The sequence below is a fragment of the Zalophus californianus genome, chromosome 2 (assembly GCF_009762305.2).
Source record: "Zalophus californianus isolate mZalCal1 chromosome 2, mZalCal1.pri.v2, whole genome shotgun sequence".
In the NCBI taxonomy this organism is placed as follows: Eukaryota; Metazoa; Chordata; class Mammalia; order Carnivora; family Otariidae; genus Zalophus; species Zalophus californianus.
The window spans coordinates 90076136-90090459 of record NC_045596.1 but is presented as its reverse complement, the minus strand read 5'-3'; the positions used below and the strand labels follow the sequence as shown (position 1 = coordinate 90090459).

General features: G+C 45.6%; 1 protein-coding gene across 2 annotated transcripts; it reads left to right on the top strand.

The window, feature by feature from the left end:
- The first annotated feature begins 155 nt into the window (after positions 1-155).
- Positions 156-13362, top strand: CASP6 (caspase 6). 2 transcript variants are annotated; one of them, XM_027599944.2, is made up of 7 exons: positions 156-529; positions 6073-6115; positions 6670-6796; positions 7218-7294; positions 9015-9190; positions 11966-12125; positions 12737-13362. In XM_027599944.2, exons 3-7 carry the CDS (start codon positions 6681-6683, stop codon positions 12973-12975), a joined length of 768 nt encoding a protein of 255 aa, XP_027455745.1. In that variant the 5' UTR covers positions 156-529; positions 6073-6115; positions 6670-6680; the 3' UTR covers positions 12976-13362. The 2 variants fall into 2 exon arrangements, with proteins under 2 accessions (XP_027455745.1, XP_027455744.1); XM_027599943.2 differs by having other exon boundaries at positions 6650-6796.
- Positions 13363-14324: the final 962 nt, after the last annotated feature.

Genomic DNA, 14324 nt, shown 5'->3' with positions numbered 1-14324 from the left:
AGAGAAATCATTACAGGTCCAATAAAGTAACCGTCACTGGGGAAGGACTGCCCGTGACACAGGAAAACACTACACCCTTCACCTTGGAGGCGGTCGGGAAGCGCGAGCCCTGGAGGCGGGGCCGGCGAGCACTTGGCTCCGCACAGGTGCTCTGAAACAGCCCGCCGTGTCTCCTCGGGGTGGCAACCGGCATAACCCGAGGGCCGGGCTCGTCTCCGGGCGCCAGGCGGACGAGACCGCGTCCCTCGGCCCTCCCCGGGCGCTCTGGGCCCTGCGAGCTCCGGAGTGAGGGGCAGGAGCCTGAACTCGGCGGGCAGGAGGCACCGAACCGAGGCGCGGCTCCCACCCACTCCCAGGACGGCCTGCGGCTGGCCGCGGGCCGTGGACGGCGCGGGGGCGGAGGCGGCGGAGGAAGGGGCGGGGGCTTGCGGGCTCCGGGCTGCAGGAAGGGGAGGCCGCCTGGGCGTCGGCGCTGCGCGAGGGGACGCGATGAGCTCCGGGCCGCAGCTCCGCGAGGCTCCCCCTGCAGGTAGGCCGAGGGGGCGAGGTGGGGGGCGCGCGGCGACGGAGAGCTTCCCAAGGGCGGCGCGGGGCGCGCGGGCGGGAGTCGAGACGCGGGCTTTCTCTCTGCTGAACGGCCCCAAAGAGTTGCGGGTCTTGGAGGGAAGCGCTCAAGTCCGGTGGGGGCAGCTTGTCAGCTTTTTGGTCTAGAAAACCAGCCCAGAGCTTCGCCGCCGCTCGGTGCGGCCCCGGGTAGCGGCGCCCGGCGCTGGGGCGTGCCCCGGCCGCCTTTGTCCTCAGGGCGGTTGGTTATCCCCTTGCAGAAGTCGGGCCATTAAACCTTGGAAGGCTGGCCAGGCCGGGGCTGGCGCCCCCCCCCCCCCCCCCCCCGCACCTGGTCCTTTGGAACTTTCGGAGGGTGGATCTGGTTTTGTTTTCTACTCGTGAGTTAAAAGTAAAAAGAAGTGGTTGCATGCATCATGGAAGCATAACCAGCCCGCAGGAGCGCCCGACAGGGGCCCCTGGTTATGCCCCTACTTGGGGACAAAAACCAGGCCTTGGCGGGCTGGGTAGCCCCAGTGTCTCTCCCACATCCACGACTGTTTGTGGATTTGAGTTGAAGCCACATCTTTCTCTACAAAATAATCAACGTCTAAACGTACGTTTAGAACTTTCTTCCCTGTCACTTACTAATTATATCACTGATAGCTTTAGAAACTTGGAGCCTGGCCATAGTAAAAAAAAAAAAAAAAGAAAGAAAAGAAAGAAAGAAAAGGTTGAAACTAGCGGTTGATGCAGAATACCTTATTTCAGAGCTTTTTGTTTCTTGCTCCATGAAACCAGGCTTGCCCCTGAGGCAAGTTGTAGGAAGTCACCTTGGCCGTTCAGGGAGTGGCCTTGCCCTGGACGGACTGGGCAGGGTCCGGTGGCCACTCCCATTTTGGATTCCGTGGTGACGGGTGGGCAGCAGGGGCAGGGCTCCAGGATGCCCACCACTAGTCAGGGCACTTGCCCCTCTATTCTCTTTATCTCATTGCTTTCCTTCTCCTACCTGCGTCCTTTTTCTCCACCCCACCCCCTTTTTAGTGTGTTCTAGGCCCGACATAGCTTACTCAATATAGGATTATTAAACAGATTTTTGATAAGGGAATATAGGTGGGTTTTCATAGGTACTGCAGTGAATGAAGACGATGACCGTGGTTAATGGAGAAGGTTGGAGAAATGAACACTTAGTTTAGGAAGGGAGCTGGCCTCTCTGGTAGGAGGGGTTTAACTTGGTGACCAGAGTGCAGAGATTTGGAGTTTCCAGGCGGACCTGGCTTTGAATCCCAGCTCCACTGCAGTGCCGTTGGACAAGCCTGGAGTACTCTGTCTCTGCCTCATGGGCTGTGGAGCTGAGATTGAGAAAGTCTGGAGTGTCAGTCCCTCAACAAATGTGCGCTGGCAGGATTATCTGGAGGCATTATCAAATTAAGGAGAGGAGAAAAAAGAAGTGATTAGTTTTGTAAAAATTAAACTGGTTCGAGGAGCAAAGAGATGGTAGGTGCATCATGGTGAAAAGGAAAATTGCCTAAATCAGAGAGGCAAGGAAAAGTGAAAAGAGGTCAACAGACAAGTTTAATGACAGAACCATTTTTGAGAAATAGATTGCAGATGCATAGGAATTTACAAATCTGTTATTTACAAGGTATCTCCCTTGAAATTTACTTTTCCCATGAAGACAGAACCCTTTACCCTTGTAGGCAGTTCATTTGGATTTCTGCCATGTAATGATGATACGTGTTAAGTGTGCCCTTCCTGAAAGTTTGTCTGCTGGGGACATACAGTCTATAGAGTGACCACAGCGGAGTCACGGTGTATTATGTAGATGGAACCTGGGTCAAATATATCAACTCCAGTACAGTTTTGGAACTTAGGTTCTAACAGCTGTGTCCATCGCTTTCTGTTCTGATTGAACAGACTGCTAGAATAGAACCTGGCCATTGACTAGCTCCTGCGGGAGGCAGGGTGCACGCTAATATCAGAGTGGGCTTTGAGATGGCAAGGGTCCGAACTAAAGTTCTCAGAGCCCAGTTTCTTTCCGCATCCATGGTGTTAACAGTAACAACAAAACACTCTTTAAAAATCCCTCAGAGATTGCCATATCTGTTAACTTTGAATGTTATTTTAGGTTATCTGGAGCTACCTGAAACTAGCTATCTTTCCTATATCCAGAGGTCACGTCTAAGCTGAGGGCAGGGTTTGAGACCATCCAGATGCACAGCTGAAATTACACCTGGCCAGGAGGAAGGGTGCAATTCCTTCCTTAGACTATAAAAAATGAGTATTTTTCTTTTGCATGGATGTTATTTATTTACATATCTGTGTCCCATATGAGCCTGAGAGAAACTCAAGGACATTTCTCATGTATATAAAAAATGAATTTTAAAGACCCCCCTGATCAAGTGTCCATCTCCCAATGCTTTCACCCTTGATGACTTGAGTTAGTTTGGTGACCGGCCATTTGGCACAGCTTCCATCCGCTACACTTGATGTCTTCAGCTCACTAACCGATGTGGAGCAAAAGCCAGAAGAGGTGAGCTCCTGGGTCTGCTCCTTTGTGCGCCATGTTAGAGATCAGTGCTTTCTTAATTGGGCAGGTTTTGGGGGAATGAATGAGGGGACTGTCCTTCACACGGGGATTGAATGTGTTTAGTTTGAGATGTTCTATTTCTTTATCATTATAACTGGTTTAAAGATAAAGAGGTGAGGTTATTAAAAGGAGGTGGATCCTGGACCACTTTTGAAAATGGAAGGAGAGAAAATTCCTCTGCCTTAGTAGAGCAGTGTGGGGAGTAGAAAGTAATCCCAGTATTTGGGGTGTGCGGTAGGAAGTATTCAGGATAGAGCAGTGTGGGGAGGGAGAGGAAGTTTCCTGGGTAGAACTGTGTGAAGGAGGAGGTCTCCCCAGAAGAATGGTGTATGCAGTGAGGAAGTATCCCGGGTGAAGCAATGTCTGGTAGAAAGTGTCCTAGTAGGTGTGTGCCAGGGAAGTATCCCAAGTAGTGCACTGTCTTACAAGGCAGATTCCCTGTAGAGCAACGTGGGGAGTAGGATCTCTGGGAGAGCAGTGTGTGGAGTACGGGCTATTCCAAGTAGAATGATGTGTGGAGCAAAAAGTATCCCAGTAAAGCAGGGAGTTCAGAGGGCAGTATCCCCGAGTAGAGGGAGTCTGAGTAGGAAGTACTCCCCAGTAGAGCAGTGTACGGAGCACAGGGTACCCCGACAGGGGCTTGTGGAGTGGGAAGTACGCCCGCAGCGGCACGTAGACTAGGAAGTGCATTTGGCAGAGCAGGGAGTGAAGTAGGCAGTCTCCCGGGGGAGCCCTGGCGTGTGTGCAGGAAGGAAGGGCGCCCGCAGGGAGGAAGTGTGCGGGGCGGCGGGTGCGGCAATGGCTGGTGGGAAGTGTCCCATCGCCCCGCAGAGAGGCGAGCGCGAAGGAAACTGCCCTTGGGTAGAGCACAGTCTTGGCAGGAAGCGTTTCCCGTCGCACACAGTGTGGAGAAGAAGTATCCCAGGTAGAGCAGAATGTGGAGACGGGGTCCCGGGGAGCACGAAGAGTGTGCCATCCCCTGCAGAGCAGCTGTGGTGTAGAAGTTTCTGTGTAAAGCAGTTTGTGGAGTAGGAAAAGTAGGGTGTAGCCTCAGGTGGGCAGCTTGTGGAATAGAAGTATCCCCGGTAGGAAAGTGCATAGAGAAGGAAGTGTCCTTCACAGAGCAGGGCCTGGAGTGGGCAGTATTCTGGGTAGAGTAGGTCATGGAGTAGGAAGAGTAGAACATACTCCTCGTAGAGTAGCAGGTGTCCCGGGTCGATCGATGTGTGAATGGTAAGCCTTTCAGTAAAACAGCGCATGAGGTACGAGGTAACCTTGGTAGAGCGGCGTGTGGGTGACCGCGGATCACCCATAGAGCCGGGTGTGGGGGCGGAGGGGTCCTCCAGAGAGCGGCTGGCTTTAGGGGGTATACAGGGAGAGCAGTGCGTGGGGCAGGAAGGAAACCTGGGAGAGGGAGGATGCTTTAGGGAGGCTGCTCTTGACTCCACAGGTTTGGTATAAAAATCACCTTGTGAAAAATGCAGATTTCCCCTCGCCGGGGATTCTGATTCTGTAAATCTGGGTTGGGATCCAGGAATGGACATTTTATCACCCAGGCCAGGAACTGATGCAGAAATCGATGAGAAAAACTGAGTTGGGGTCTCCTGGACAGCAGAGGGCCTTTGTGGAGTCCTGGCTCGATGTGGATGCTGTGTGGATTCCAGGAGGAATAGGCCGAAAGTGACGGTGAAGGGCACGGAGTTGAATTCCATCCTCTCCCTCCCAGGGCAGATTGCTGTCGGTGAGGGGGTGTGAGGCTAGAAGAGTCGGGTGTCGGGGAGAGAAGGGACCCTCCTGGTTACAAGGTGATGGGTGGGAGGGTCTGTCGTGCTTCCTTCGGTGACTTCAAGGGAGAGGAGCTTCTTGCTATGCTGTTAATAATGTTAATAACTATCCCTTCCCTTCCCTCCCCTCTGGGCTGTTACGTTTATGAGGTTAAAAACAGAGTCATAGGTGTCTGGGCCTTTATTGTAGAAGATGCTGGACTGTGCTGTCCAGTACAGAAGCCACTGTCCACGTGTGGTTATTGAATTGAATTAAAAATGGAGTTCCTTAGCCGCACAAGCCCCATTTCAGGTGCTCAGCAGCCACCCGCGGCCGTGGCTAGTATATAGGACAGCACAGGTGCAGAAGGGTCCAGTGAAGGGTGGCCCAGAGGGTGGGGAAGTCTGATCATGGGTTGGGAACAGAGGGTCCCCATCATGGGATGGGTTGTAAGTGCAGATGTGTCATTTGGGAGATCTAAAATTTAAGCCTTTGCCCTTGGCCCTTCCCTGCTCCAAACTTCAACTTCTTCCAGGTCATAGGGTAATCCAGTATTATCCACACACTGTGTGTCAGTTTTCCTGTGTTTTTAATTCCTTCTCAGTTACAAGGAATATCTGTAAAAACAGTTTCTGCAGAACAGTTCCATATTGCATTTGTGTTGGTCCATAATCACAGAACTGTGTTACTGTAGGTATATTTTGCAATGAATGCATTTGCATAATATTTTCTCCATTTCTCTTGATAATGCTTTTTCCTATTTTTTCAAATAAGACTTCAGGGTGAGAAAGAATTGAGCTGTTAATTTATAGTTCACTTATTTTTAAGCAGTTTCCCTTCCTTTTTCTCGTTCTCATATACTTTTTTTTTTTTAAGATTTTATTTATTTGACAGAGAGAGACGCAGCGAGAGAAGGAACACAAGCAGGGGGAGTGGGAGAGGGAGAAGCAGGCTTCCCGCTGAGCAGGGAGCCCGATGCGGGGCTCGATCCCAGGACCCCGGGACCATGACCTGAGCCGAAGGCAGACGCTCAACCACTGAGCCACCCAGGCGCCCCCATATACTCTGAGTTTTAAACCAAGCAAAACTTGAAGGGCTTAGAGTGCGGGAGGCCTGCTGTGTTTTACTGCAAGTCAAAAAGTAAATTAACAAAATTCAACTTTTTTTAAAAATAGGTGAGGAACAAAACATGACAGAAACGGACGCCTTCCATAAAAGGTAAAAATGTGCACTTTCCTAATGAAGGCCTCTTCCTTTGCCGATCATGATCAGTCTACAAGAAGCAAGAAGGGCACCAGGGAGCGAGTAGAGCTGAGAAGCGCACGTGTTAGCATTGGGACAGGGGGCTCGTCGACCTGCACACTGGTTGCTGCCCTTGGTCGTTTCCGGACCTAACAGTGCTGTTCAGAATATCTAGTAACTGGTGTGGTGCAGGCCCTGGAGCCAGAGCTGGGGCCTGGGCAGGCTGTTGTCCCTGGTTCCTGGATCCTGGAGAAAAGACGCCCCTGGAAGGACTGGGGGTCGGGGTGCTCAGGATGGCTGCCGTTTACCAGTCAGTACAGAAATATTTTGGGGTTTTCTTTAGCACTACGGCCGTGAGGCTTTCCCAGCACACAGCAGAAGCGTGTCAGCCTGGTAGATGAGGCGCAAACAGCAGACCTTTGTCTACCTTCCACAATGATCTTGGGCTTGGAGGAGCTCATTGTTCAATAGGACTTAAAGTGATTGTTGTTTAAAACTTTTCATTAACAGTGAAATATTTGATCCGGCAGAAAAGTACAAAATGGACCACAAGAGGAGAGGGATTGCTTTAATCTTCAATCACGAGAGGTTCTTCTGGCATTTGACGTTGCCAGAAAGGCGGGGCACCAGCGCAGACAGAGACAATCTTAGACGCAGGTACTAGTTTTATCTACATGTCAGGAGAACAGGATATTTAAGTGATACTTCTCAAAACTTGTCCCTGCTGAGGAAATAACAGAGCAAGAGTATCTGAGGCTATGCCTCACTTGGGCACAGAGTCCCTTGAGAACTTGCCTGAATTTTCTTCCTAACCCTCTTCCGTTAAATATTAACAGGCTCTGCATCATTACATGTGTATTTGCATAGCAGATGGCAACGTTCTAACTTGAATCAGTTATGAGCAAAACCTTTCCCACTGTGGGTGATCAAGGAAAACCATCATTGTCATTTTTCATTTTTTCTTTCCCCCTAAAGGTCAATTTATAGGTCATAAAAACCTGTATAGACGTACTCCTAGTAAATATGGGTATGTGACAACTTTGAGTAGCTCCTAAGCTAATATCCAGTTTATCACCAGGTTTTCAGAACTAGGATTTGAAGTGAAATGCTTTAATGATCTTAAAGCAGAAGAACTACTGCTCAAAATTCATGAGGGTAAGTAGTTTCCTGTTTATCTTCTGAGGGGATTGAGCATCCTATCTATAAAAGCATCCAAATAATTAACTGTGTTGTAAAAAAGTCTTAGCAACTAATTTAGCGTGGGTTACAGGTTTGGTTGTGCCTCTCTGCTTGGATGTTACCCACCAGATTCAGAGACTCTTGCAAAGTATTATGCCTCCAGTTTTTATTTAGCATATACCACTCATTACAATCTGTTATTCTAGAAATGAATGAAATGACCTTCTCATTTGGGAATTAAAAGTCTAAAATGCAAATACTACAAATGCTGGGCAGTCATGTTTTAATTCTATGAAATATTTAATTCGTGGTCATAAATTATATACAAAGATCAGTAGAAGCTGTTTTTATATGTTAAGATTTTTATCTTGGAATAATTTTTTACTGGTTTCAAAATATTAAAAAATATTAATTGTGGATTTACAAATATTGTCTCTGAGTTTCTACATCACTGTGCAGTAGGTAATCTAACTTACGTTTATCATAATTACTGCGTGCCATCGGTTTTCAAGTCATTTGCAATGGACTATTATATTTATGTATTTAAACTGCAGAGCTTTTTAAAATTTGAGGGGTAACTGAAAAATATCAGTTTCAGGTACAACAATGATTCAGTATTTGTATACATTGTAAAATGTTCACCAGTGTCCTCACCGTCTGTCACCTTACAAAATTACAAAAAAAAAATTGTGATGAGCATTTTAAAAATTTAGCCACTTTCAAATATATAATATAGTATTATTATAGGTGCTATGCTGTATATTAATATCCCCAGGACTTATTTTATAATTGTAAGTCTGTACCTTTTGATCCACTTTACCTTACCTACCAGCAACCACCAATCTGTTCTCTATCTGCAGGTTTGGTTTTTTTAGATTCCACATATAAGTGAGATCATATGGTGTTTGTCTTTCTTGGATGCCCTTAAAATCCATCCATGTTGTTGCAAAGGCCAAGATTTCCTTTTTTATGGCTGAATAATAATCTAGTGTGTGTGTGTTTTATATCCCATTTTCTTCCTTCCTTCATTCACTGATGGACACAGGTTCTTTGCACATCGTGGCCATTGTGCTTCAGTGAACATGGGGGATGCAGGTGTCTCCAAATTAGCGTTTCCGTTTTCGTCAGTAAATACCAGAAGTGGAATTGCTGGATCATACATGGTAGCTCTATTTTTAATTTTTTGAGGAACCTCCGTACCAGACTTCTTTAACCTGTAAATCATTTTAACTGGCTGCTTAGCAGGTTTTCTGCTTTGCTTGCGGTCAGTGCTGCAGCTGTAGAGCGAAGCCGGCATGCTCACTGGAGGTGCAGCAGCCCCCAGGAGCCCCTCAGCAGCAGCCCCCCCAGAGTAGTTGCGGGGGCTTTCCAGATGGCCCTCAGAAGCTCTCTGCTCAATGACACTTTTATTGCCACAATCATCCCATTATGTTTCCCATGTCACTGTAGGAAAGCTAATGAAATTTGTTCCAACTCTTTGAACTTTTAATAGGTTTTTAAAAATCAGATACAGTATGGTATAAATTATTCTGTTTGATTAAAGACTAGGTTGTTTCATTACATTTTACATTTATTGTAATAAATTTTCCTCCTCCATCATTGTAACTTTATTCTCATATTAATAAACTGAATTTTTATATGTACATAATAAACATCTTATCTTCATTTCTCTGTGAACTTTTGGTGGCCTTTATAGCGTCAACCACTAGCCACACAGATGCCGATTGCTTTTTATGTGTTTTCCTGAGTCATGGCGAAGGCAATCACATTTACGCATATGATGCCAAAATTGAAATTCAGACACTGACTGGCTTGTTCAAAGGAGACAAATGTCAGAGCCTAGTTGGAAAACCCAAGATATTTATCATTCAGGTAAGACTGATTATATTACAATCTTAATTGTAAAGTCCATGGTTTTGCACACGTGATTATAAAGAACTAAAGCCAATTTTGAAAGTAACTCTCCAATAATTGGAAAGGCCTTTTGGCTTCCCAGCCAGTCAGAGTTGCAATTAATAGTAATTCCTATTAGTAGTAATTCCTTCTTAACAAGGAATAAATAATAAAGGTTATCAGTTTACTAATAGATTGACATTTGAAAGGACTTAAAATACCCAGTGTGCCACACTCCGGCTGGGCCCAGCATCAGGTGCAGCTACCAGAGGAAGGGTCTCTGTCGGAAGAGACCGTGCAGGGAGGCCAGTGGGTACCTTTTCCCCTCAGCCAAACTGGTAGTAGGGGTAAAAATATGTTTGGCCCTGAAAGAGCACATTTGGCACATCAGTAAGGAATCAGAACAATGTTCTAGTGCAGCAGTTCTGTATTTCCATGAACAGCATGGGGGCATGGCCACATTCCACCTGCCATAAAGCCTTGAGAGGAGGGAGCAGGGGGTCTCTACGAAGTTAAGGATGATCCATCGTTTCTTGCTGGGACAACTGCCTTGGAGTATCCATCACATACGGTGGAGTTACAGGTCTAGAACTTAGGCAGCCTGGGTTGGAGAAATACATTTGAGAATGATGAGGAGATGAATGGTAATGGCAGCCACGGGAGTAGATGAATTTACAAGTATCAAGTATGGCTTGAAAGACGAGGGCAAAGCAGAACTGAGGGACAGCGTGCACAGAGGAAAGATACTGAGGAGGGCGGTCCAGCAAATAGGGGAAAAATCAGGGAAAATAATGACATGACTGCTTCATGAAAAGAGCAGCCAGCCCTGTCAGAGACAACAGAAATAACTAGCGAGCTACTACGCAGGGATAGTCACAAAGGAGGAAAATGTTTTGCCCAGTTATTTCTCTGTGCCTCCAAGTCTTCATCTGTGAAAGGGGATAAAAGAGCACTGCCTCATGGGGTGGCTGTGAGGATGAACGACCTAACAAATGAACACACTTGGAACAGTGCCTAGCACACGCAAGCCCTCCGTAGAGGCTAGCTCTCAGCTGACTGCAACTGAGTTGGCAGGTGAGAGCATCAGATTCTAGGTGTTTTACAGGAGACAAAGGAAGACAGTGGAAAGTAAGCTCTGAAAAGAAGCCTAATATAAGATTAAAATCTCCCTGTAAAAATGGAATATTAGGGATCTTTAACTGAAATCACTCACGACTTTTTTCTTTCAAAGCTTGTAAGTCTTGGCAGCACTTTCTGCCCTGATCCTGTCTCCGTGCTTTATTTATTTATTTTTAAGATTATTTATTTATTTTAAGAGAGTGAGAATGAGAGAGTACATGAGAGCGGGGAGGGTTAGAGGGAGAAGCAGGCCCCCCGCCGAGGAGGGAGCCTGATGCGGGACTCGATCCCGGGACTCCAGGATCATGACCTGAGCCGAAGGCAGTCGTTTAACGGACTGAGCCACCCAGGCGCCCCTGTCTCCGTGCTTTAATAGAACCACCTTTTGCACAATAAATAAGTAGATAGCTTATAACTCTTTAAGCATTTCAGAATGAGGGTTGCATTTAAAATACCACCACCAAATCTTATTAGGTCATCGTATTAAGTGCACTAGGTCCGCCAGAACAAAGTACACAGCCTGGGTGGCTTAAACAACAGAAACTCGTTTTCTTACAGTGCTGGAGGTGAGAAGTCTGATATCAAGGTATCAGGTCTCCTTGGCTTGGACGTGGCTGTCTTGTCCCTGTGCCTTCACACGGTCTTTCCTCTGTGCATGTCTGTGTCCTCATCTAAGACACCAGTGATAGTAGATTAAAATCACAATAGACCTCCTTTTACCTCAGTTACCTTCTTAAAGGCCATTATCTCCAAGTACAGTCACATTTGAGATACTGAGGGTTAGGACTCCTACATATAAATGGGAGAGGGTGACAAAAATCAGCCCGTAATAGTCATTTAAGAGTAGAAATTATGTCAGCCCTTGTGTGAGTCCGGATTAGCGGGTAAGAATTTTGAGACTTCCCTCTAAAGCACGAGCAAAAAGAAAGGCCACAGTGAAAGATGTCTCCATGGGTTAGGTGGTGTCCTTTTGACAGTTTTTGGCAGCAGCTGGGCAAGCACGACCCACTTGGGGCATGGATTCCCTGGTTCACTAGTAACACTAGGCAAAGACCATAGCTTTTAAATAAGAGGTGCATCTTGGTGCTATGGCGTGGTTATTAATCCAGAAGAAACTTTAAAACCACAGAGGCTTGGGCGCCTGGGTGGCTCAGTTGGTTAAGCGACTGCCTTCGGCTCAGGTCATGATCCTGGGGTCCCGGGATCGAGTCCCACATCGGGCTTCCTGCTCAGCAGGGAGTCTGCTTCTCCCTCTGACCCTCTTCCCTCTCGTGCTTTCTATCTCTCGTTCTCTCTCTCTCTCAAATAAATAAATAAATAAAATCTTTAAAAAAAAAAATAAAAAATAAAAAATAAATAAATAAATAAAACCACAGAGGCTTTCTCCTCCATAGCATACGTTTCAATCAACACAATTTGGTGTACAGTTGAGGATGCCAGGTTTTTTTTTTGAAAACATTAATTAAAGGTAGGCAAAAGCGGTCAGCTTCATTTGCTCCGAAACTGGACATGGTTTCCGAAGTACCTATAAAGTGGCTTGGGTTGCTGCGAAATGACACATTCACAGTAAACACGAAGCACTGGGAAGAGGAGAGTAGGTAAGACAGGAAAGTGGGTTTCCTCCTCATCTCCTAGGCGTGTCGGGGAGACCAGCACGACGTGCCCGTCATTCCTTTGGACGTAGTGGATCATCGGACGGACCAGCCGGAGGCCAACATCACCGAGGTGGATGCGGCCTCGGTGCACACACTGCCTGCCGGAGCCGACTTCCTCATGTGTTACTCTGTTGCAGAAGGTGGGTGGGTGTTTAATACAAACAGAACTGGCTTCCCTGACTTGACTGTACGTTTCACCTGAGATTAAGACTGGTGTTTCTGTCAGATACCGCGATTTGATCCTGAAGTTCAGTCTTAAGAGTTCTCTGATCACATGGCACAGGGTGATCTCTGAAGTGTAGAGTGACTTAGAGAAAAATCATTCCTGAGAACCGTGTTAGGTTACAAGTTATACTGAATATGAGCTGCCTGTTACCAGTTGATTGTGACAGTGTCATGATAACATTCCTGGAAAGCTTTGTTGAAAATACTTCGACTACCATGTTCCTTGCTCGTGCAGCAAACTATGTTTTTCTTTCCAATCTTGTGTCAGAATCACTGCCTGGTTCCTGTGGTCTTGGGCATTTTTAGGAAATGGAGGAAACTACATAGAATTAACCCCATTTTTATAAAACTATATAAATGAATCCCTTTTCCCATAGGAGACTAGTCAACCGAGAAAACTTCTGAACCGTCAGGGGCACATCTTAAGAATTCAAGAATTTTTGAGCACTTATATTTCTGTAATGGTGCATTATAAACTCAAAGTAACTGAAAGCCAAAAAACCCTGCCCTTTTCCTTCCTTTTTAGGTTATTATTCTCATCGGGAAACTGTGAATGGCTCATGGTACATTCAAGATTTGTGTGAGATGCTGGGAAAATTCGGCTCCTCCTTAGAGTTCACAGAACTCCTCACCCTGGTGAACAGGAAAGTTTCTCAGCGCCGAGTGAACTTCTGCAAAGACCCAAATGCAATTGGAAAGAAGCAGGTTCCCTGCTTTGCCTCAATGCTAACTAAAAAGCTGCATTTTTTCCCAAAATCTAAATGATAGGAACTATTTTGTTTTATGTATCTATATTCAAAACAGATTTTCTATCTTTTTATATCAGTAAATATCACTAGGTTGAAATTTATGATACAGCAATTTAAAATGTCTTAAAAGGTTTAACGAGAACTTTAAAAAATAGTTCATATTGGTATTAGACATGGTGAAAGGGTTTAATATATGTGAAATGAAATCCTCAGGGAATTACTATAAAAATCCATAAGCATTTGTAATACTTGATTTTTACAGTAAATCACAAAGTTACTCAAAATACCTTGCTGATTTAACTTGTATTTTGTTAGGGTTTTTTATAAAAGTTTTATAATGTTTTTAAAGGTTTTTGAAACCCAAGAATTAGTTGTTTTCCCTTAATAAAATATTTGAAATTCATTTTAATTTTTCTAATTCACATTCATTTGTATAATTCAGAGTAGATTTGTTTTACTTGGTCATACAAGTTGATCTACATATGGATTTCCACTTTTTAAAAAAAGATTTTATTAGAGAGAAATCATGAGTGGGGATGGAGGGGCCACATGAGAGAGAAGCCGACTCCCTGCTGAGCAGAGAGCCGGATGCAGGGCTCCATCCCAGGACCCTGAGGCCATGGCCTGAGCCAAAGGCAGACGCTAACTGACTGAGCCACCCAGGTGGCCCTGGATTATCACTTTTTATACAGGACTTCAACTCTCACATTAAAAAAAAAAAAAAAAAAAGGGCTTTTTGGAAAGATATACCATGATCATGGATTAGAGGAATTAGTATTATTAAGATGTCCATACTTCCTAAACGATCAACAGATTCAGTATCATCCCTATGTAAATACCAATGGCATTTTTCACAGAACTAGAGGAATCCTAAAATTTGTATGGAACCACACAAGACTCCAAATAGCCAAAACCATCTTGAGAAGAACAAAGCTGGATGTATCACACTCCCTGATTCCAAACTATAATACAAAGCAATAATAATCAACAATACGCTACTGGCACAAAAACAGATTAATGAAACAAAATAGGGAACCCACAATCAAATAATCTTTGACAAAGATGGCAAGAACAAAGGGGGAGAAGACAGTCTCTTAAAGGGGCACCTGGGTGGCTCAGTCGGTTAAGTGTCTGATTCTTGGTTTCAGGTCAGCTCATAACCTCAGGGTCAGGGGATCGAGCCCCAGTCGGGCTCTGTGCTTAGAGTGGAGTCTGCTTCAGATTCTCTCTCCCTCCCTCTCAGTCTCCCTCTCTCTTTCCCAAATAAATAAATAAATAAATAAAATCTTAAAAGAAAGTCTCTTCAATAAATGGTGCTGGGAAAACTAGACCACTTCTTACACCATATGTAAAAATAAAATCAAG